At 48.3% G+C, this 24,266-nt stretch overlaps 1 protein-coding gene across 1 annotated transcript in view; it reads right to left on the bottom strand.

Annotated features, from left to right (window-relative positions):
• Nucleotides 1-24,266, bottom strand: part of UBR4 (ubiquitin protein ligase E3 component n-recognin 4) — a 139,148-nt gene that overhangs the window by 33,276 nt on the left and 81,606 nt on the right. Inside the window, exons 65-81 of the mRNA XM_083628333.1 lie at nucleotides 21,773-21,982; nucleotides 17,634-17,783; nucleotides 16,054-16,281; nucleotides 15,804-15,882; nucleotides 14,901-15,143; nucleotides 12,324-12,495; nucleotides 11,543-11,687; nucleotides 10,581-10,666; nucleotides 9,962-10,049; nucleotides 8,405-8,598; nucleotides 6,596-6,835; nucleotides 6,194-6,332; nucleotides 5,979-6,104; nucleotides 5,609-5,737; nucleotides 3,436-3,779; nucleotides 2,506-2,596; nucleotides 1,065-1,149 (exon numbers count right to left, since the gene is read on the bottom strand). Of these exons, the coding sequence (XP_083484459.1) occupies nucleotides 1,065-1,149; nucleotides 2,506-2,596; nucleotides 3,436-3,779; nucleotides 5,609-5,737; nucleotides 5,979-6,104; nucleotides 6,194-6,332; nucleotides 6,596-6,835; nucleotides 8,405-8,598; nucleotides 9,962-10,049; nucleotides 10,581-10,666; nucleotides 11,543-11,687; nucleotides 12,324-12,495; nucleotides 14,901-15,143; nucleotides 15,804-15,882; nucleotides 16,054-16,281; nucleotides 17,634-17,783; nucleotides 21,773-21,982 (2,749 nt within the window). The remainder of the gene's footprint in view (nucleotides 1-1,064; nucleotides 1,150-2,505; nucleotides 2,597-3,435; nucleotides 3,780-5,608; nucleotides 5,738-5,978; nucleotides 6,105-6,193; nucleotides 6,333-6,595; nucleotides 6,836-8,404; nucleotides 8,599-9,961; nucleotides 10,050-10,580; nucleotides 10,667-11,542; nucleotides 11,688-12,323; nucleotides 12,496-14,900; nucleotides 15,144-15,803; nucleotides 15,883-16,053; nucleotides 16,282-17,633; nucleotides 17,784-21,772; nucleotides 21,983-24,266) is intronic.

Raw genomic sequence — 24,266 nt, 5'->3', positions numbered from 1 at the left:
TTTCTGTTCTCATCCTGAAGCAAAGTTCTTAATCTGAAGCACTATTTCTGGGTTGGCGGAGGCTGTAACCTGAAGTGTATGTAACCTGAAGCGCATGTAACCCGAGATAGCACTGTATTGGGTATCCAGGCAGACAGGATTTCTGCTGGAGACCGCCTCCTTCTACGATGGGCTACAGGGTGGGCAATTTCAAAAATCTATATAAGGGCTTGCGCACCATTGTTTAGGGTTCTCTTCCCTCCTGCGTGTGGTGAGTGGGGACCCTGTTGCAACAGTTCCTTGAATAAAGATCAGGCTTACTAGCTGCTTTGCTTCTCAATATATGCTTCTCATAAGGAAGCTGTGCCTGGAGGAAGAACTGTGAGGGGAGAGCATCAGGCAAGGCCTCTTTCCACCTGCCTTGCCCCACCCTTCAGTCTCTGCTTCTCATTTTGTACTGTATTATGTTGTGCGCTGTGGCTTGCTGTTGTTTTATTGATTGGAGTTTAGAAATCACTTATTGTAGCTGTTAAGAGTAGATTTCTGTTTAATCTTGAAATGTTGATATTTAAGATTATTCTATATTATTTTAATGAATGTTGAACGTTATTTTATTTGAATATTATATGTTATATTATGTATATTGTCTTATTTACATGATGTTAGCTGCTCTGAGCCCGGCTTTGGCCGAAGAGGGTGGGATAAAAATATATTATTCTTATTCTTATTCTTACAGTGGTACCTCGGGTTACATACGCTTCAGGTTACACTCTCTGCTAACCCAGAAATAGTGCTTCAGGTTAAGAACTTTGCTTCAGGATGAGAACAGAAATCGTGCTCCGGCGGCGCGGCGGCAGCAGGAGGCCCCATTAGCTAAAGTGGTGCTTCAGGTTAAGAACAGTTTCAGGTTAAGAACGGACCTCCGGAACGAATTAAGTACTTAACCCGAGGTACCACTGTATTATTATTATGGTTCGCCTCTGTTGTCTTCTCCTACCGACAGGGAACCCACTTAAGGGAATACCGCATAGAACACCATTTATTGCACACACTCCACATCTTGCTTGCCAAATGCAGAGACTCACCACAGCGCAGCCTCAGCTCCCAGCAGCTGTCTTCCTTGGAGATGGAGTCCGTCAGCAGCAGCATCTCATACTGAAGGCTGCTGGCCTGCAGATGAGGGAGAAAGAGTAAGGCAGGGCTGAGAGGCGGGCCAGACGAGAATACCACTTTGCCCCGTCCCACTTTGGTTCTCTCCTCTCCCACAAAAGAAATTCGGCAGAACTTGAAAACAAGGATTGGCGCCAAGAGGAACCACAGAACTGTGGAGCTGGAAGGGACGCAAAAGATCGTCCAGTCCAACCCCCTGCAATGTAGGAATCACAGCTAAGAGATCTCAAGTTGCAACCGAGGACTACAGGGACATTTCTTAATGTGAGCGCAGGCAAGGTATACAAGAGTGCTGAGCTATTATTGGGCAGTAGATGCAGCTGGCTTTCAATCCCTGCTTGGCCCTGGAGCTCTTGTCAGCCTTGCCTACCCTGCAAGGTTGTTCTGAGGATAGTAAGAGGACTGCGCTGTGTACATGGGCAACCCTAAACTGCTAGAGTTGTTACACCCATTGAAATACACATGTCCAAGTTAGTCCTGTCCATGAATTTCAACGGGCCAGCTCTGGGGAGGACTGACATTGGATACAACCCTTCTTATAATAAATAATAATAATACATTTTTATTTATACCCCGCCCTTCCCGGTTCATAAACCAGGCTCACGGCGGCTAACAACAAATTTAAAACACTTAAAAACACTTAATTACAAAAGCAGCATAAAATACAGTATAAAAACATGAATAACAATAAGAATCAAAATTCAAAAATCAATTAGATAATCCCCAGGGCTAGCTGGCTGAATTGGTCCTACTTGGGCCAGCGAGGAGGCCAGGGGAGAATTAGCTGTGGGGTCTCAGAGCGGGTGATCTTCATAAAAGGGGAGGGGGAGGGAAGAGAAGGGAAGGGAAATAAAAGATCAGGCTGAATTCAAATTAAAGGCAAGGTGGAATAGCTCTGCCTTACAGGCCCGATGGAAGGAGGTTAAATCCTGAAGGGCCCTCTAGTCTCATGGGACAGAGCATTCCACCAGGTCGGAGCCATCACTGAAAAGGCCCTGGCCCTGGTGGAGGATAGCCTGACTTTCTTAGGGCCCGGGACCTCTAAACTATGGTTATTCATTGACCTTAAGGTCCTCTGCGGGGCATACCAAGAGAGGCGGTCCCGTAGATAGCAAGGAGCGGCAAGGTAAGAAAAGAAACGTTGCAACCAAGTTCACTGGAGGTTTTTAAACAGAGGTTGGGTGGCCATCTGACAGGGATTCTTCAGCTGTGATTCCTGCATTGCAGAGCGGGGGTTGGATTCGGTGACCCCTGAGAGTCCCTTCCAACTCTACAATTCTATGATAACCAATTTGGATGCAGCCAGGGAGGGACGGAAGGCAAGACCAATACCCAGAGCCCCAACCCCCTCCTCACCAGGTCAGGGTTCGCCCAGTGACCTTTCAGAGCCGCAGACACCTTGCTGATGATGAGGTCGTTCATCTGCTGGGTGGCTTCCGGATTGTCCCTTGTTTTCAAGACGGGCACAGAATAAAAAGGAAAGACAGAGTTAAAAAGCTCCACACTGAGCCGACTCCCTCAACACGTCGTCAAGACCTCCCTGTACTGTCTGGGTCATGCAAAAGTTGTAGCAGGTCTGCTTAGCCTGCACTTCCAAGGTGGAACTCGCGTCTCGAATTCCTTGTTTAGGTCAGGCAGCTGGGAATGCTTTGGTGCTCGGAGAGGCTACAGAGGGACCTTGCAAAGGGCCGAGGGTCCATAGGAGCTGTTGGTTTCCTCATTTCCAGAGGAAAGGACACACCTATGTAGCTGGCTGTGTACATTAAAAACCCCACTTATTTTTACAAGCGTCTGTGTCAACGTTACATGTGTGTCTGTGTGCTTGTGTATATCCTGTGACATCCAATGCTAGTTCACTAAAGGAAGTGCATGGGGTCCCATCCACAAGAAAAATTACCAAGGAACTGGAGCAACACACACATACCCCAAACATTATGAAGAAAGAAATATTTTAGTTCTACTAACAACAGAACTACCAAGATTAAGGAACGTTACTAACTGGTCCATTCATTTCAGTGGGCCTACTCTTGATCAGGACCTAGTTGGAGACAACCCATGAATCCTGCCTGATAAATTGAGGCACCTCTTTAACAATCTGACTTTTAGAAGACATCTGAAGGCAGCCCTGTTTAGGGAAGTTTTTAATGTTTTATATTGTGTTTTTAATATTCTGTTGGGAGCCACCCAGAGTGGCTGGAGAAACCGAGCCAGATGAGTGGGGTATAAATAATAAATATTCTTATTATTTGATCAAAAAGTATATTTTTTTTAAACCCTCCTCCGCACCTGGTGAGGAGGCACATGAGCTGCCGGACTTCTTCCCGCATGGTGGCAGCGCCACGGCGCAGGTTGTAGTCAAAGAGCTCCCGGATGAGCCCCTGGGAGACGAGGATGTGGCGGATGGCAGCGTTGGTGGCCAGGGCGCGGAGCAGCGTGATGCAGTGTTCGGTGACGGCCGAGGCGCAGCCGTAGCACTTGGTGGAGGAGGTGTGGCCGCAGCCCAAGACGGAGAGCGCCCGGTACTGGCTGGCGGTAAAAGTGGGCTGCACGGCAGAGCAGGAGGACTTGCTGGCCGCTTCTCTCTGCTGCAGGTCGTACTCCAGGAGCTCCTTCCTGGAGGCGAAGACTTTCTGTGGGAGGACAAAGGAGGGGAGGGTAAGAGGGAGGACAGAGGGAACCGGCCCCCCTGCCTTTGTTGCTGATCAGCGGTAGACTGGCTAGACAGGCACCTAACTTTTTCTTTTTCCCTTTTATTTCATAAAATTTCCACACCTCTAAATAGTTTACAAAAAAGAATAAAACAATGAAATCATCAGTAAAAAGGACTTAAAGGTAAAGGTAAAGGGACCCCTGACCATTAGGTCCAGTCGTGACCGACTCTGGGGTTGCGGCACTCATCTCGCTTTATTGGCCGAGGGAGCTGGCGTACAGCTTCCAGGTCATGTGGCCAGGGTCATGTGGCAAACCAGAGCACCGCACGGAAACGCCGTTTACCTTCCCGCTGCAGCGCTACCTATTTATCTACTTGCACTTTGACGTGCTTTTGAACTGCTAGGTTGGTAGGAGCAGGGACCGAGCAACGGGAGCTCACCCCGTCGCGGGGATTCGAACCGCCGACCTTCCGATTGGCAAGTCCTAGGCTCTGTGGTTTAACCCACAGCGCCACCCGCGGCCCGGTAAAAAAGGCTTACGAAGAGATAATTAGACTCAACGATTAAGCTAAAACCAAAGGAAAGTACATGCTTTAGGCATCTGGATAGGCGTTTCCATAAACAAAGATATTTTTATCAGGCACTGAAAAGAGTACCATGAAGGCACCTGCCTGATATCAATAGGCAGGGAGTTCCCAAGTGCGGATGCTGCTACATGGAAATATTGGTTTCTTACCACTGCGAACGGGTATGGTGTGGCGCCTGTTAACAGTGCCAGTTCCGCAGATCAAAGTGGCTGAGTGGGAGAATATGGGCAGGCTTGAAGTTCAGACCTTTTCCCTAGCTAAGTCTGCCCCAAAATTATACTTATGGAAGACTATGCTGCTGCCACAACAGGCCCCCTAGTGGCCACATTGAGCCACATCAGTTACTTGACAGAAAGAACACTGGATGCCAAGCTAGATAAGAAATGCAAGGTTTTGTTTTTGTTTTTAAAAAGCAACTCCAAAAAGGCCACCTTTTATATAGGGGGAAAAACCTTCAGGAAGGGTCAACTATGAGCAGAAAAGGGGCAGACTGGGAAGCAGCATTCCCTTGCATGCTCAAAAAACCTTCCCTTTGGAAACTCCACTTCTACGGGGGGAAATTAGTGTTAAAAGCACTAATATGTGTCTAACCTCTAGTTCATTTTTTACTTGATTCAACAGTATTTATATACTGCTTAACAGTCTAAATGGTTTGCAAAAAAGCATACAAAAAATTACCAATAAAAGCAAGTTAGCCTAAAAGAAATTCTGAAACAAAACTAAACAGTTAGAAAATGAACATTATAAAATAAAAAGGCACTCTAAAATACGTATCCAGTATACATGTCTGGATAGACTGGCTTATATAAGGAGATGCCAAAAGCAGTACAGCAAAGGCGCCTGGTGCGGTTATCAATGGGCAGGGAGTTCCAACAGTGCAGGCGCTGTCACACCAAAGAACTGATTCTTTGCAAGTGAAGAATGGATACTGTACAAAAGTGGTGGAAGTGCCAGTTCTGCAGATCATAGTGTGGCTGAGTGAGCACAGGTGGGGCATGAGCAATCCCTCATGGAAGGTAGTCCCAAACCTGGCACTAAGGTAGTCCCAAACTCTGCCATCTTGGGCTGTGCCAAACTGGAAGACAGACCAGGTAACGGCACCTCACAGGAGAGGAGAGCCTATCTTGGGGGCGTGGCGCCTCTGTTTTCAATGGTGGTTTCCCAGGCACAGATTGACCTGACTCATATGCTGGCACTGCCAGCAGCACGGAGGTTATTTACCTGGATGATCTTGGAGAGCTCGTCGAAAGAGTTTTTGCAGTCTCCGCAATACTCCTGGGCCAGCTGCAGGATGTACCTGTTCACGCTGGCCGAAGTGGAGCTGATTCCTCCGCTCCCGCCGGCGTCGTCCTGAAAATGCCACAAGAGGGAGGGATTTCAAAACCGGTTGTGACGGAGGAAGGAAACGGCGAAGGAATGGTGGGAGAAAGCAGCACCCCCACGACTGAACTGGCCAGGCAATGCTCCACAATCACACCCCTGCCATGCCTGCGCGCATTTAGAGATTTCCCCACAGAGCAATGGCAAATAAAAGCACTGGAAGGAGGGAAGGAGGGAGAGAGAGAGGGAGAGAGAGAGGGAAGATGAATACCTGTGGCTTTTCGGGCGCTGCCTCGTTCACTTTGCAGAGGAGGTTTTCCAGCTGCGGCCTGTGGCCCATGAGCTGGTGGTACACTCGGTCCGCCTTATCCAGGAGGCTGTTGATGTTGGTTACCGCCTTCAAATCAAGACATGGGATTTATGTTATAATTTCTGACTAGGGTAGCTCAGAGGGCATGCATGCGTGTAAGCGTTGGTGCGCCTGACCTTTTTCCTGTCCTCCTCATTCTCGATTGGATCCACTGCGCAGCAGGGCTTTGCATACAGCATGAAGTCAAAGCGAGCATACTTGCAGAACCCGCAGGCGTTGCAGAGGAAGGGGTCCTTCTCATCATAATTGATGGACCTGGGAAGGAAGGGCAGAAAAGGCGAGTTGGCAGGGCTTTTGATGTTACAGAAACTCAACCGCTGGTCCACGAAAGGCTCACCTCCTCATCAGGTGAGGAGGGGCCTGCAAGGGAGGATAGTCAGGCAGGAGGGACACTGGTGCAGTTTTGGGGTGGGGAGAGAAGACTGTAACTCAGTATCTAAGTGAAAGTGAGTTTCGCACACAGAAGACATACTTCTGAGCCCTGCATCGCATCCGAATCCCTGAGGAATTTTACACACCTGCACTTGTGGCACTGGTAGACATTCTCCCCGCAGTTCCCGCACACCCCGGGGTTGGCGGGGACAGAGGCGCTGCACCGGGGGCACTGGAGGGTCTCTGTAGATGCCTGGTAGTTCTCATAGAAGTCTGCAAACTCAATCATCAGGTTGGAAGCCACAATGGGCAGCGGCAGGTCGATTTTCACCTCTGTCTGGCCTGGGGTGAGCTGGACCTTCTTAGCCTTATGCCAGCGGGCTGGCCTACAAAAGTGGGAGGAGGGGGGAATAAAGCAAGTGAACAAGCAAGAGAGAGAGGAGGGCAAGAGGGGGGGAGAAGGAAGAGGAAAATCATTTAAAGCAGTGGTTCCCAAACTTTTGATTTGTTCACACACACACACACACCCCGGTTTCCATAAACTCACACTCAGTTCCCCCTGCCCTTCCCTATAAAAAAGTGTTAGTCATAAGAGCGGTTCACATGACCCAAAAAGGAAGGTAAGAGCACAATTACAGTGGTACCTCGGGTTACATATGCTTCAGATTACAGACTCCGCTAACCCAGAAATAGTACCTCGGGTTAAGAACTTTGCTTCAGGATGAGAACAGAAATCGTGCTCTGGCGGCGTGGCATCAGCAGGAGGCCCCATTGGCTAGAGTGGTGCTTTAGAATCAAGTACTTAACCTGAGGTACCACTGTACTTAATTCGTTCCGGAGGTCTGTTCTTAACCTGAAGCACCACTTTAGCTAATGGGGCCTCCTGCTACCGCCGCGCCGCCGGAGCACGATTTCTGTTCTCATCCTGAAGCAAAGTTCTTAACCCAAGGTAGTATTTCTGGGTTAGCGGAGTCTGTAACCTGAAGTGTCTGTAACCCGAGGTACCACTGTAGTTGTACATTTATTCAAAATCCAATCGAAACTATTTAGCTTTGTTAATTCAACAAAATGGATTAACTTGATCCATGGACACCAGCTTTTCAAAGCCCGGTGGGCCTCTGCACATTCAGCGCCCCCCACCCCAGGTGATGTCACTACCTGCCCCCCAGGGGGCGCTACCACCCACTTTGGGAGCCACTGATTTAAAGGAAGGCAAGTAGGTTCAGCATCCTCCATCCCACTCCAAAGCTAAGCGCGGCGGCCTCCGTTGAAAATCTCCTTTAAAAGAGGATGAACTGAGAGACTGGGCTCTTTGGATTCGCTTCTTCTCCGCCTGTGTCAACATGATAGGGAGCCAGAGCCGGAGACTAAGCCATTATCCCCATCCACAGCAAGGCTGTTTAGGATTAAAGAGATGTGCATGCCTTATGGGACGGAACAAAATGTAACACTTAGTTCTATTTATACATACATATATATACACCACCACCCTGGAATTTGAACATAGTCCTTTTTCTTATTGGCAAGGGTGCTCTTTTCGCAAGGGGTGGGGAGTGGGGGCAAGGAACGAGGAGGATTCCCGAGATGCCCATTAATCCACATGGAAAGTCAAGAAGAATCTGCATCCTCTTCTCTTTGCGACATATGAAATACATGAAACTTAATTGCTGCCCGCATATGGGCAATCACAGCACAGCTTTCTAACCCAGCTGGTTAATAAAATAACCTGTTGATTAACGGTCAGTGCCTTTGGGGGCTCACTTGTTTCCTCCTTGCTTGCTTCACACACCCCCCCCCTTTGTGTCATGTTTCTTAGATTACATGCCTGAGGGCAGAGGGGCGTCTTTTATCTTTTCTTTTAAAATCATTCTGCAAGCCATTCTGGGAACCTGGGGGCAGGGATCCAGAAGGGAGTGGGGCACAAGTCCTTTAAATAAAAAAAAAAACGAAATTACTTGTTTTTGAGCTCCACGATGGCCTGCACTGTCCGGTTGTTGTAATACAGGTTGATAGTCCGGACCATCTTGGTGCGTTTCAGGTCCCCGATCTTCACGGTCACTTTGCTGATGGTGTGGCTGCCAATGAGCTTCACCACCTGCTGGGTGGTGGTATAACGAGTGTCCACTTTGATGGAAGAAAGTTTGATGTACTGCGGAACAGGAGGAGGAGGAGGAGGAGGAGAAGGAGGAGAGAAGCAGAGAAGCATCACTTACCCATAAATAAATTGGAGAAAGCACCCTACGCTCCAGCCACATTAACAGGAATGGATTATCTTATTTATTTTACTTATTCATCTCCAAAAGTATCTGTATACCGCTCTGTCACATAAAAACACACATCAAAGCGGTTTACAGCAATAAAAACGTAAGTCAAAACTTAACAAAAACAAAAGGAAGTTAAAAAGCGACATCAGGAAGCTATGGAACAAACTCCCTCAGTTAAATACCTGGGCGAACGCTTTAGTGAAACCTTGTCTTGGAAGTGACGTATGGAGGCAGCGAAAGTCAAAGCACAGAAAACCACAGGGGCATTGATGAAGTTCTGTTACAGTAAGCGAGGGCAGCTGATTGAACCTTCCCTAAAGGTTTTTGGCAGCAATGTGATTAGTCAAAAGCTCTACTATGGCATTGAAATCTGGGACTCTGATTTGAACTATAATGAAGTGTTGGAAACGGTACAGAATACAGTCAAATCTCGTTCTGCGTCCACCTCCGCTTGTATCCACTTGGGCAAACGTCCATTGCAAACCCAGTAGTACCGGAACGGGTTACATCTGGGTTCGCCGCTCACGCATGCATAGAAGCGTTAAATCGTGCTTCACACATGCGCAGATGCGGCGTTTTGACGTGCGGCATTTTCGGCTTGCGGATGGGCCTCCGGAACAGATCCCGTCCGCAAAATGAGGTTTGATTGTACTTCTTTTCAGAAGCTATACAGGTTGAAAAACAGACATCAACTAAACCCTTGTGGATTCCCTGCATAGGACAAATGGAATAGAAGAGTTTTCAGCAGGCGTTTAAGAGTTGAGACAGAAGGCGCCTGCTGAATCTCTATTGGCAGAGCGTTGGACAAGACTCAGTCAAGGGATTGGTTTCTTGTTGCTGTCAAATGAGCCTCACCAACTCAGGAAACAGCCTGGGACACTCCTGTAGATGATGTCAGTGACTGAGCTGGGATATGAGGGATCAGGTGAACCCTGAGGTAGCCTGGACCTAAGTTGTTCAGGCTTTGTAAATTAAACATGAACCCTGGTGCAGATAAAAAAAATGTAAGAAGGAACATGCTCATCCCTTTTATTTCCATTTGTTTATTATGTGCTTTGTGCTATCAGTCAGTTTTGACTCTGTATTCTGCACTCAAGTTTTGCAAAGCAGTTACTTCCATTTATCTTTCTGTATGTGATAAATAAAGAACACAAAGGGAAGTGCATAGAAGGAGACTGAGCAAAGCAGTGCAAAATCGACGCACTGATACCCTCAAGGCGGGACTGATGGTGAGGAGCAGCTACTTACACAGAATGGAACTTCTGGGTTGTTGCAAACAAGGCAGGGGTCGCTCTCCAAATAGTAGCCATCGAATTCCACCAGACCAGACAGCGTGCTGGAAGGGGAGGGATAAAGGCATCTGAGAAATTTGCCCAGGCAAAGGAGGAGCCCTACTGGACTGGGAAATGACCTGTCAAGCCAAACAGCCCTGTTTGATGCAGCGGCCAATCAGATGCCTTCAGGAAGCCCTCGAGTAGTACGTGAAAGCAACAGTCCCACCCCCACTTCCTGTTTGTTCCAAGCATCTGGTATACAAAGGTACACTGCTCTTGGTCCTGGCAGATCCACTGGGCTGGCTGACAGTCACTGATAGTCTCATCCCTTGACAGTCCTTTTTGAAAGCCCTGAGCTGCACAAAGGGCTCTTGTGTGAGGTGGGTCTTAAGCAGTGTGATGCGACAGGAAAACAAGCAGGTTAGTGGAGCACAAGACTGTTCTTCTGCAGAAAATGAAAATGGCTCAGTGAACAAGAAATAGCACCCCACCACCCCCCAGTTCTAGCTGCCCTCCACTCCTGAGATGGGTTGCACCACAGCCCTGTACACATTAAGAAATATATGTATTTATTTTACACCAGAGACACTCACTTATAAATATTTGAGTTGGGATGGTTGGTTAGGATGTGGTTCTGCATCCGTAGGATCTCAACGGCTTTTTGGGAATATTCCTTTAACTGAAAGAAAGGTTTAACAAACAACTCACAAAGGGGATTCAGGAGTGAATATGAAGACCAAAACCAGAGTTGGCTCCCAATTATCCACACTCACTCTTTGCCATTTTAATATTTATTCTCCCAAGAATGATGACGATCCTTTGCACATGCCACATATGCCTTTAAACATATAGGGGCCTGCATTCCAACCGCACAAAAGTCAAGAGATTAACACACCCCTCTCCCTCCATCCTTGCAAGCAAGAAGCACCATCATTACAGTCCAAAGACACATTCCAGCCAGGCAATAGCACCCAGGGAGAGCAGGTGTCATCCAGAATGTGGCCTAGGCAGAGTCCCAAGGGCCAAATGCGAGGGTCCTGGAAGGCTGCATTTAGCCCCCAGGCCTGAGGAGCCCCCTGGCCTACGGAGAGACAGGTTTCTGTTCTAAAGCCTGCCTGGTCAAGACGGAGGCTAGAACTGGGCTTCCCTTTCTTCAGAAGAATAGAAGAAGAGTTTGGATTTGATATCCCACTTTATCACTACCCTAAGGAGTCTCAAAGCGGCTAACATTCTCCTTTTCCTTCCTCCCCCTCCCCAACAAACACTCTGTGAGGTGAGTGGGGCTGGGAGACTTCAGAGAAATATGACTAGCCCAAGGTCACCCAGCAGCTGCATGTGGAGGAGCGGAGACACGAACCCGGTTCACCAGATTACGAGTCCACCGCTCTTAACCACGACACCACGCTAGCTCCAGTCCTTCCTTTGCACACTGAGAAGCACCCCGCCACACACACACACAACACATGCAGCGGCTGTTCTTTCACATCCTTGAGGAATAAAGGAGGAGGATGGTGAGAGAAAGCCCTTTTGGCCGTCCCAATGAAGACACCCCTACCTTCTTCTCTGTCTGCTGCGTCTTCAGGGAGAAGTAGCCCAGGAGGTCCACAAACTGGGCAGCCTTCCGTCCGTAAGCCGGCAGCTCCGGCCAGATTGACCACATGAGATCTAGCAGCAGCTCCTGCTGGGACTTGTTTGAGTTTCTAAAGGGAAAGGGGGCGAGGAGGAGAGGGTTAACCAAGGGGCCTGCACATATGGCTGAAGATCTTATCCCCCACCCTCTGGACACATTTCTTCTCTGGGCTGTTTATGCAGACCCATCCCTCCCTCTTGTGCCCTTCTTAGAAGCCCTTCAGCCATTTCAGACTGCTCATTCTTTACCTGGTCCAGTATTTTAAAAAGTAAGCAAACAAATAGGTAAATGCAGCCACCTGTCTTGAAGTCTAGAACAACCCCACCCAGGTGCCAAGATCCTTGAATGAGCATCTTCTCTCAGTCTCGCCAGCATCAGAGCCATGGCTGGTGGAGACACGAGAGAGAATCTGTTCTGCGGCTGCTCCCATATTATGGAAATCCCTCCCAACAGAGGTCAAACAGGCTCCCTCCTTGTTATCATTCCTTCCTGCTCAGGGAGGGCTTTGGAAACGTACGGTTCAGAAACGATACTGATCACGGGGCTGCCGTCAGGGCAAAGTGCATTTCAACTGCATTCTGTTCTCAAAGTGGCCAGCCAGATGCCACAAAGGGAAACCCACAAGCAGAATACTGCGGTTTTCAACCAGTTTGCTTTTATTACTGTGTTGTTGTTTTTTATGTAAGCTGCCAGTTTCACGACTCACCTGTAGATGTGGAGCGTCAGGCAGTGGGCCTGCCAGCGGACGGAGGACGAGTTGGACTCCAGCAGGAAGCAACGCAGGAACTGAATCAGGGTCTCCTTGTCAGCAAACTTATTTAGCTGGTTCACCAGGGCTGTGCACAGCTGGTCTTCCTGGCTGCCTGATGAACCCTCTCCTGGAAGATGGGGCATAGGAATAAAAAAGAGGAGGTAGAGATTGCTTAGGCAGGTGTATCGTTAGGCTACAGTTTGGGGTGGGGGAGAGAATGTAGAGCACCTGCTGTTTGCATCCAGATAGGAACAGAAATGTCCCATCTGGAACCCTGAGGTGCTGCTGCCAGTCTGTGTAGACAATATACAGCTAAATGGCCCAGTGGTCTTACTTGGTATAAGGCAGCTTCATGCATTCCTGTGGCCACAGCTCAGTGGCAGAGTACCTGCTTTGCATGCAGAAGATCCGAGGTTCAACCCCCAAAGTCGTCTGCAGGCAGGGCTGGGAGAAAACCCTATTTGAAATCCTGGATGGCTGCTGCCAGTCAGTGTAGACAATACTAAGATGGGCCAACAGTTCAGGTCAGTAGAAGACAGCTTCCTATGTTCCTATGATTGTGTGTACGGCTCTTGGCAGCAGGTGACCAGTCCGGTTCCTCTGCTGCCCGCATATTCCAGTTGAATGAACACACGAGGCTACTGGCTAACAAACATGGATCTATACTGAATGGAAGCTCCCTGTTCAGAAGGCAGGACTCCTCCAATTACACAATACAGGAGACAGAGGCTAGCTAGCAACATCCTGCCTTGTGTGCAAAAGCGGAGACAGAGGACTGGGCAAATCAGGTTTTTGCCCTGACCCTGTGAATTCTACCAGTTTCTTGACTGGCAGTTCTAGAAGCATTAGTCCACCCTCCCTCCCACCCCCAAAATCTGTAGGAACGTCACTGGTTGTTCCCAGAGTTGGCAAGGATCATTAGATAGCAACGAGAAACTGAGCCTTTGGTGTCATTGTCACCATTTTCTGTACCAACATTTAACCCCCTGATGATAATTTAAAGATAATTTAAAGAGCCAGCATAGTGCAGTAGTTAGCGACCTCGGGAGACTCACAGTCTTTCAGCCTAAGCCATGCCTAACAGTGTTGTTGTCAGGATAAAATCCTATGACTTCCTATGCCCTTTTAAAATGTGGTTGGGGGTGAGTGGGTTATTGGGTTGTTGTTTTTATTTTGATTATGTTTTGTGGTTTTATATTCTGATTTTGTTCTGTGAACTGCCCTGAGACCACTGGGTATAGGGCAGTGTCTAAATTCAATAAATAAAAATAATAAATTAAATGCACAGGAACAGAACCATGTACACCACACCTGAGTGCCCTGGAGGAAAAATGGGATACAAATGGAAAAATGCAGGCAGGCAGGTAGGCAACTAAGAATCTGTCTTTCCATAACGGATAGCTGGTTTCTGGTTTTAAGGTTTTCGTATAGTTTTTGTTGTACAGTTTTGTGCATAATTGTCGCGAACTGATATAATTGTTGTAAAAAAACACCTGATGATTTTTTAATGAATGAGCATATTAATTTTTTTATAAAGTTGGCAGCAGGCCTAAAGACCTGCCTCTGTCAGGGGACTGCCATCAGAACAGGGGAGGAGGCAGAGGGGCATTTGGGATACAGAAAGCCTCTGACGCTTCTGAGGAGCAGTTCCTCTTCCAGTGAGGGGAAAAGCCACACCTCCAATGGAGAAGAGAGAGAAGGGGCCAGCCAAGGTGGGAAAGGGCTTGAAGATGCTGCTAAGAGCCCCAGCGCCTCACCTAGCCAGGCTGGCCAGGAGGAATGCATGCCACTTCCGTCGCCCAGCTTGCACAGAGGGGTGAAAAGCAAAGAGGGGAGGCGGAGGTTTGGGGTGTCTAAGTTCTTAGAAGGTCCATATAGTTAAAGCTATGGTTTTCCCAGTAGTGATGTATGGAAGTGAGAGCTGGACCATAAAGAAGGCTGAACGCCGAAGAATTGATACTTTTGAATTATGGTGTTGGAGGAGACTCTTGAGAGTCCCATGGACTGCAAGAAGATCAAACCTCTCCATTCTGAAGGAAATCAGCCCTGGAAGGACAGATCCTGAAGCTGAGACTCCAATACTTTGGCCACCTCATGAGAAGAGAAGACTCCCTGGAAAAGACCCTGATGTTGGGAAAGATGGAGGGCACAAGAAGAAGGGGACGACAGAGGACGAGATGGTTGGACAGTGTTCTCGAAGCTACCAGCATGGGTTTGGCCAAACTGCGGGAGGCAGTGGAAGACAGGAGTGCCTGGCGTGCTCTGGTCCATGGGCTCACGAAGAGTCGGACACGACTAAATGACTAAACAACAACAACAACAACAACAACGAAGTTCTTACGTTGGGGGGAAAGCCGGAAGAGGCTACTCCCGGATTCTGCAAGTGACTAAGACGGACATCAAACTTGCATATCTGCACTGTAAATAGTTTGCACAATAGAACCTGTAAAAAACAGGTCGGAGTCCTGCCTGGTTACTCATGAGCAACCACCACACAGCATCTGACAGCCTCCATCACACAACTCCTCTCACCCTCTCGGTCTTTCTCTTTCTCTTCCTTCTTGCTCTTCTTAGTAGAGGATTTGCTCTGCCCGGCTGGCTGCCCAGAGGTCCCGGAGCCCGCAGGCGTCGAGGTCGACGCGCCGGATGATCCGGAGGAAGACGCCGCCGAGAGGACTTTGCTGCCGCACAGGGCGCAGGAAAGGAGCTGCAGCAGGACAGGGGACACGCCCTCGTCGACTAGGAAGCTGACTTGCAGGAGGAAGTAGAGGACGGCTAGAGGAGGAAGAAAAAGGGACTGTCTCAACAAACAAGTCATCTCAGCTTTCCCTGTCAGAGCTCCCTTTTAAAAAGAAGACAGGCAGCAAAATCTAGCCGAATGGGATCACGGGAGCTTTGAGTACCATCCCATTCACTTTCGCCTAGACGTCATTGGCAAAGAGAACAAAAACTTGGGATAAGGGGGTGGCATATTCTTCAGACAATAGATTTGCCTCTTGGGTGCCAAGCAGGCAGCAGAGATCATCGCCTCCTGCAAGACTAAAACCCTCTGCGATTCTCCCTGATACGTCTAAAACTAAAAGCAAAGCCTACCCAGATATTTAGTGACGTGATTTTATTCTATTCTGTTGTTATTTTCAAAAGTCTTAATTTATTCTTAATTCTTACTGATAACCTTACTCTTTTATCTGTTTTGTAAACTGCTTTGGGTTTTGTTTTTTTTACAATCAAGCACTGTATAAGTTTTATGAAAGAATTTTTTTTTTAAAAAAATCTCAGCCTTCCTTCCTCTTCAATCAAATCTCACTATTCAAAAGGGGAGGAATCCAGTTGATTAGATTGGTAGGTCTTTTCCAGCACTACCACCCCCATCCCCACACAATTCCACCCAAATCGCCTTCTGCCACCCCTCACCCTCACAGGAAAGCAACTCACAGTCATCCTTGATGCAGAACTTCTGCCAGTTCACTGTCCGCTGGGTGGCGATTTCCGCACAGGCTTTCAAATGCTCCATCTAAATAGGCACAGAAGGAAGCTCATTTATGACAGCCGCACACCATAACCAGGGAGGGAGGGGGGTCTTCTGCTGTGTCTCTGCATGACTCACTGCTCTGGCTTTGCACCTCCGCTCTACTGGGCCTTTGCATTGATCCATGCTCAAAAGGACACGCACAGGCTTCCTTACCAAATTGATCAGCGTGTCGTACTGCAGAGCAGATCCTGAGCTGGCCGTGACCACGCTGGCCCTCAGGAAGATCCCTTGCTCCTCTAGCAGCTTCTTGATCCCCCGGACGTGGGAATCTAGTGTGTGCAGGTCGCGCAGCTGGCGGTACTTCTCCTTGGAGCCACAGATGAAGAGCAGGAGCTTGCGGACCTGGCGCCTCACAAAGGGCGTCTGCTGGATCATCAGGTACTGGGGGGGGGGGAGAGAAAAGGGTGCAGACTTTCCGTAAGAAAACCTATATAGTTGAAAGTGCTGCAAGTGCACAGGCACAAAGAGAAGAGTGAGGTTCTCAGGGCCCTTCTGTAATAACAGTAACAGAACTGTGCTGCCTGCTGATAACACAACAGAGAAGTCCAGAACCTGCAGGATCCATCGCCCTCTCATCCAAGTGTTTTTCTGGGCAGCACTGAGGTCTAGAAATTTCCTTTCCAATGGAAGCAAACAGGCATCACCTAAAGAATCTTCACTCCCATTTGGCCAGATTACAGTGGTACCTCTGGTTACGTACTTAATTCGTTCCGGAGGTCCGTTCTTAACCTGAAACTGTTCTTAACCTGAAGCACCACTTTAGCTAATGGGGCCTCCCGCTGCTGCTGCGCCACCGGAGCACGATTTCTATTCTCATCCTGAAGCAAAGTTCTTAACCCGAGGTACTATTTCTGGGTTAGCGGAGTCTGTAACCTGAAGCGTATGTAACCCGAGGTACCACTGTATTACTATTATTATTATTTTATCTGATAAATAACAACAAACTATTTATTTGTGTTTTTGTCTTGTGTTTTTATCCTGTGAACTGCTCTGAGATAAATCTGAAGAAGAAGAAGAAGAAGAAGAAGAAACCATCTTTACTCCAAGGAACTTTTTTTTAAAACCACTTTTGAAGTTTTTACAATCTAGCAACATATACATTTCATGAAATTAATATATATGAAATCAGGTGGTGTCCATGGTTTCCTTCTCTCCATTTATCATTATCGGCAGAGGTAGGTTACAATGGCCCAAAAGGAGCTTGATGCCCGACTGGAGATTTGAATCCTGGTCTCTCAGGTTCTAGTCAGACATTCTTAACCATCACAACACAGGCTCTCTTACACAACCTGCTCTCACCAATCTACCCCACCGCACCTGCACCTGCACCTGCACCTGCACTCACTTCTTCAAAGGAGGATCATGTTTAGTGAAGTCAAGCTCTGCTTTTAGCATATAAACACAGACCAGGCTTTCTCCAACCTGGTGCACAACACTTGCTGGACCCCAACTCCCATCAGCGCCACTCAGAGTCATCATGATCAGAGAGGGCTGATCTCAGTTGTAGCTCAGCATCTTCTAGCGGAAATGCACTTGGTTTCTGAAACCCTTTTTGCTCCTGTCTGCATTCCAGATCACCGGCTCAAATATGGCCTCTCTCAACATGAGGAGGACCCGCCAGGGTAAGAGACAGCATCCTAAGGGTAGCTGGGAGGTGGTTCTCAGAAGGTGAAGATTCAAGGCTGCTTCCTCCGCCAAGGATTCAACAGGCCTGCAGTCTCCTGCCGACCTACCTCCGAGAGGAAGTAGAACCAGGAATGGTCGAAGACCGGTGGCGGGATGCGGGAGTTGGTGTCGGCGATCTTCTTGATTTGGTACGGCAACCGCAGCACCATCTCCGTCAAGAGTTGGGTGTAAGCTTCGAAGACGTCAGCGGCGTGGCCCTGAAAGGGAGAAACATTCGGAACAGAAGTTAATTTATGAAGCTGCCACATGCCGCTTAGCGTAGCTGTCAACTGTCCCTTATTTGGGCGGAAACTCCCTTATCCCAGCGCCGTGTCCCGCTGCTGTCCCTTATTGATGATGTCCCTAAAATTTCCCAGGTTTCAAAGGAAGCAGCTCCTCTCCCTCCCTCCCTGCCGGCCAGGGAGGAGGGAGGCTCCAACAGTGTTGCTTGGCTGCCTGGCACACACCCCTCCGGCCTCCTCTCACCAGCCTCAGCCCCCGGGAGCCCCTCCCCGCCAGGACTGAGGAGCCTTGAGAGGAGAGCAAGGGCAACCATAGAGAAAGCAGTTCAGAGAGAGGAGGAGGAGGCGGAGGCGCAGGCAGGTGTTCCAAGGGCTAACCATAGAGGGGGAAAGTGGAGGAAGGACCGCAAGTGCTTCTCCCATAGATTTGTAGTGGTAGACTAGCACAGATGGTCTGATCTGCGGGTTTACTTCGGGTGCTATTCCCCCCCACTTCCTCCCGCCCTGCCTGATGGAACTGAGAGCTGCAGATGGAGCACGAGAGAAAAGATACAGAACTGCAGCAGCATCTTCATAGCTTGGACTTTGTTTTGTGGTGGCTGCTTGTAGTTATTTAACTGCAGTGTTTCATCAGCTGGTGTCTTGAGCTGGTGTCCCGAGCAGCAACCTCTGGAAACGAAGGGCTAAAAACCGGCGCTGCTCTCCCAAATTATCTGGTCCCTTTTAACTTCGCATTTCAGCTGGTTGACTAAAATCCCTTATTTTGGCTGCTGATCCCTTATTTTCAAATCTGTAAGTTGACAGCTATGCATTTAGTGTAATACTGTCTCCTCCAACCGACACGGGAAGTTGCCTTGTACCAAGCCAGACCATCTGCAGGGGGCATCTGCAGATGCCCAGGGATGGCAGGTGCCAGTGCCGGCACTGAAAGGTGACCTCTTGGATATGTAAGCACATATTGATTTCTGGTTTTATAATCAAGCTGCTTTTGAACCTGTTTCTGCTTCTAACTGTGAATCACAGAAGCGCTGTTAAGTTTTGATGAAGCCCACTTGGTTGAATTTTGGTCCATTTGTGATGCACGCCCCAAAGCCACAACCAACTGAAAAGGCCCGGAAACTTTAATCAAAATCAAAAGCCAAGCACCGGTAAGAACATAGGAAAAGCCCTGCTGGTAAAGGTAAAAAAGGTAAAGGACCCCTGGACGGTTAAGTCCACTCAAAGGAGACTATGGGGTTGCGGAGCTCATCTCGCTTTCTGGCCAAGAAGGAGCTGGCGTTTGTCTACATACAGCTTTCCGGGTTATGTGGCCAGCAGGACTAGACCGCTTCTGGCACAACGGGACACTGTGACGGAAACCAGAGTGCACGGAAACACTGTTTACCTTCCTGCCGCAGCGGTACCTATTTCTCTACTTGCACTGGTGTGCTTTCAAACTGCTAGATTGGCAGGAGCTGGGACAGAGCAACGGGAGCTCACCCTGTCACGGGGATTCGAACCGCCAACCTTCTGATCAGCAAGCCCAAGAGGCCAATGGCTCATCTAGCCCAGCATCCTCTACTTGCAGTAGCCAGCCAGATGCCTGTGGGCTTGAGAAGCCTGCAAGCAGGACCTGAGCACAAGAGCTCTTTCCTCTCCTGTGATTTTCAGCAACTGGCATGATGCCTCTGACAGTGGAGGTAAAATGTAGCCACTGTAGGTAGTAGCTGCAGGTAGCTTTGCCCTCCTTCGTGAACTCGCATAATCCTCTTTTAAAGCCATGCAGTTGGTGGTCATCACAAGCAAGACCCGAGCTCAAGAGCGCTCTCCCCTGCAGTAGTTTGCAGCAACTGTTACTCAGAAGCATTACTGTTTCTGATGAGACTGGTGACTGGCCGCCGAGACCACATAACACCGGTCTTGAAAGACCTACATTGGCTCCCAGTACATTTCTGAGCACAATTCAAAGTGTTGGTGCTGACCTTTAAAGTCCCTGTATGCCTGAAGGAGTGTCTCCACCCCCATCGTTCTGCCCAGACGCTGAGGTCCAGCGCCGGGGGCCTTCTGGCGGTTCCTTCATTGCGAGAAGCAAAGCTACAGGAAACCACGCAGAGGGCCTTCTCGGTAGTGGTGCCCACCCTGTGGAACGTCCCATCAGATGTCAAAGAGATAAACAACTACCTGACATTTAGAAGACATCTGAAGGCAGTCCTGTTCAGGGAAGTTTTTAATGTGTGACGTTTTAATGTATTTTTAATCCTTGTTGGAAGCTGCCCAGAGTGGCTGGGGAAACCCAGCCAAATGGGCAGGGTACTTCTTCTTCTTCTTCTTCTTCTTATTATTATTATTATTATTATTATTATTATTATTATTATTATAGTGGAGGTGGAGCATAGATACTTTGCCTCCCATCACTGTCTTGCTTTCAAATAAACAATTGCTTTACATCCCTCACCAGCTGGTTGGAACCTCTTGAGAAGAAGCAAAAGCAAATCTAGTCTCAAGACATCAAGTACCCAAGCTGGGAGCTGGTGGGGAGAGTACACAACTCTCCCTTCCTTATAATATTTTCGTCCGAATATGGGTAATGGAGAGAGATCTCTCAAGGCAGAACTAAAGCTGTTAGCTGGAGGAAGCTACCCCTTCGTTTTACATCTGCTGCCCACCTCCGCAGATCAGAGTTCTAAACTGTGTTCAACGTGGCATCGCTGGGTAATCAAGAGAGCTGTTGCACACTATATCCTCCCCAATCCTTAGCACAGCCTCTTTCTCCGGCTAATTTTTTTTTTTTTAAAAAGAAAAGAACACCTCTTGACTGACAAGAGTAATGTGAAAACAGCAGGTCCCCTTTGAGAGAAAGGAAAGAAAAGGCGAGAGCTTAAAACTGCACCAACCATCACCACAGGCCTTCAGAATCCCAACAGCTTCTATTCTTCCAGCAAAGAGCACCCTAACGTTTAATGCGGCTTATTCCATTATACTTTGCCGGGGCAGGAAATAAAAAATAAAGCTCCACCACCAGGCGCTGAGTATAAAAGGAGGCACCACGGCGGCTGCAGTGGCCGAGGAACTAAGCTGGCAAATCCACGTCGTTCACAAGGGCTGCCAGGAGCCAGGAGGGGCCCTCGCCAGTCAGTTATTGGAAATAAGCCTCCCCCTTCCTTCAGAGCTCACCTTAAGACCATGCCACACCCATTCAGTGTGAGGGGGGATGTTGGGACAAGGCAGGGGACTGCGGGTGATACACTCCCCACACTTCCTTAGGACTCTGAACACCAATAAGAAGGTCTTAGTCAGGTTTTCAACACATCTGTGTGTGAAATCTCAGTTGGGAGGGAGCTCAACAGGTTTGGGCCCGCGGCACCGAGCGAACAGCTTTTGTATATTTTAAACCGTAAATACCTATTCAGTCATTGTACGTCTTTCCGCTTCTGTACAACTGACAGTGTTGCAACAGTTAGAAAAAAATAAAAGGGTGTCGGGTTGAAGATTTAAGTTACAGTGGTACCTCAGGTTAAGAACTTTATTCGTTCTGGAGATCTGTTCTTAACCTGAAACTGTTCTTAACCTGAAGCACCACTTTAGCTAATGGGGCCTCCTGCTGTTGCCGCGCTGCCGGAGCACAATTTCTGTTCTTATCCTGAAGCAAAGTTCTTAACCCAAGGTAATATTTCTGGGTTAGCGGATTCTGTAACCTGAAGCGTATGTAACCCGAGGTACCACTGTATTTGATTTCCATTTTTCTGCCTGGTGTTTTTTTAGGTGGGGGTTGGTGCCACTGTATTTGATTTCCATTTTTCTGCCTGGTGTATTTTTAGGTGGGGGGGGGGTGGAATTCCCCAGAATTTTCCTTGGGGAAAAATATGCCCGGGAACACGGTTAAGACTTTATTCTGCTCCCCTGTGGAAATGGGACAGGCTTGGACAGATGTGTCCAATCTGCAGTGGCTGCTGGTGCTGGACCCGCCAGTTCGATCCGCAACTCACCTTGACATACTGGCGCAGGAAAAAGGGGCTCATGTCTGGTGGGGAGGAGGTGGTGTGAGGTTTCAGCAGCTGGCTGGTGGCCGCAGGCTCCTCGTCATTCTGTTGGTTCTTCCAGTATTCCAGGAGGGATTTCAAGACATGAAGGCAGTAGTCCACCGCGCCAGAGCTCAGCAGGGCGGCTGCGGTGGCACTGGAGATCAGGGAAGAGGACTGAGAAGAGAGAGAGAGTCAAGTCTTATTTCCAGCTTATTTCCTCGCAGGTGTTTGCAGACCCGAGTGACAAATTTGGGGTTGAGTGAACCCACTCTAGCAGTCTGATTACTGACAGCTGGCCGCAGCTCAGTGGTACAACCCACTGAGATCCCAGCTTCAATTGCCAACATCTCCAGGCAGGGCCAGGAATGTCCTCTCTGCTTGAAATTCTGGAGAGCCTCTGCCAGTCAGTGTAGACCAGGGGTAGGTAACCTAAGGCCCAGGGGCCAGATGCGGCCCAATCACCTTCTCAATTCGGACCGCGGACGGCCCGGGAATCAGCATGTTTTTACATGAGTAGAATGTGTGCTTTTATTTAAAATGCATCTCTGGGTTATTTGTGGGGCATAGGAATTCATTCATTTCCACCCCCCACCCCCAAAATATAGTCCGGCCCATCACATGGTCTGAGGGACGGTGGACCGGCCCACGGCTGAAAAAGGTTGCTGACCCCTGGTGTAGACCATGCTGGGCTGCATGGATCAAGGGCCTGACTCCATACAAAGCAGCTCCCTAACTATCTTAGGAACTTAGGAAGCTGCCTTTATACTGAAGGCATGCCTTCACTGACTGGCAGTGGCTCTCCAGACTTCTCTGCTAGCCCTACCTTGGGATGCTGAGGCTTGAACGTGGGACCTTCTGCATGCAAGGCAGATGCTCCACCACTGAGCTACAGCCCTTTCCAAAAGACGGATCGGATCACAGATAGCTTCCCAACAGGGGTATCGTTCCTGGCAGATAACTGTTTCTTCCCAAGTAAGGGTGATCCCGAGGAATGCATCGCAACCCTAATGGGGTTCCCCTCTGTATGGGACTGGCAGAAATGACCGGCAGAATCCGCGACCAGGGAGAAAAGTCAGCAGAAGAAGATTGGAAGAAATTTAAGGAATATCTACAGAAATATTATAAAATTAATGAACTTTGAAAAGATGTTGGTTTGAACTTTGGTGGTCTCCAGCTGTTATGATAAAGATAATGGGGATTATAATGGTTTTTGTTACTAAATTTAAAAAAAAAAAGTTGAGTGGAAAATAAGGTGATATTTTAAAAGGAATGTTAAGAGATTAGGATTTGCTGAATTAACAAATTGAACTAGAGAACAAGAAGGGGAGGTATGAGGAAGTCAAAGAAACATGGGACTGAAAAACTGTTATTGAAACTGAATTGTTTTTAATATTTTTCTTTTTCTTTTTCTTTTTGTCTTTATATATAATTGGAAAATTTAATAAATATTCATTTAAAAAAAATAATAATAATGGGGTTCCCCTCTGGAACTTGCTGGACTACAACTCCCAGAAGCCCCAGCAGCCAGCATGGCCAATGGTCAGGGATGACGGGAACCCAGCAATGTCTAGGAAGGGCACCACATTGGCTACCCCTGGGTCTTGGCTGACCACCCTTTCCCCACAAGGGCCATAGCTCAGAGCGGGGGGAAGTGAAGAGGGGTTGGGCAGAAAGTAGTATCTTTGTTAAAAACAGGAACAATAGAGTAACTTGTAGGGCAGAAACAACGGAAACTAGGACAAAGTAAATGTTGGAGGATCCAGAAAATTGTTAAGAGAGCAGATGGTTGCCAGTACAGAGATACGTCTGCTTGAGAAGACTCATTTCAGCAGGCTTAGGATGGGGGCTTAGGATCGCTCGAATGGAAGCAGGTCAGGAGACACCTGGGGCTTCCTTTCATAGCTGCTGAGGCCTTGACAGCTAGATTTCAAGTTTCGGTGGTGTGATGTATTGATATCATTTCTTAAAGGAAGCATCAATTGATGATGTGTTTATGAAGAGGGGCGGGGGGGGGGTCTTTTGAACAAGTGCTTAGCAAAAGGGATGGGGGGGGAGGAGAGGACAAAAAAAAAAGGCAATCAGTTCTTAAGTCTAATCTCCCCTCAACACACATGCCAGAGGGCAATGAGCTGAGGATTAGGAGGAGGAGCGAGATACTTCTCAGACACACACACATACAATTTCTTTTTTTAAAAAAGAAGTTGCAATTCCGATCCATTTCTCTGGAATCTGGCCAGTTGTGGGAGGAAGGTAAAGGCCTCGACGAGGAGAGTTTTAGCCTCCCGTATGCAGAAGGGAAATCTCTTGCACCCATGTCCTTTAACAGCAAACTTCTGCACTAAATAGATATATATATAGCCCACCTCTTTTTGTTGGGTCAGATGAACCACAGGCAAAACAAGGACCGGCAAAAACGCAAGTGTAAATAAAACCATTACAGAAACTCTGGTTAAATCCA

The sequence above is a fragment of the Podarcis filfolensis genome (assembly GCF_964270895.1).
Source record: "Podarcis filfolensis genome assembly, chromosome: 8".
Classification (NCBI taxonomy): domain Eukaryota; kingdom Metazoa; phylum Chordata; class Lepidosauria; order Squamata; family Lacertidae; genus Podarcis; species Podarcis filfolensis.
The sequence above is the reverse complement of the archived record's forward strand: the minus strand, read 5'-3'. Positions and strand labels throughout refer to the sequence as shown.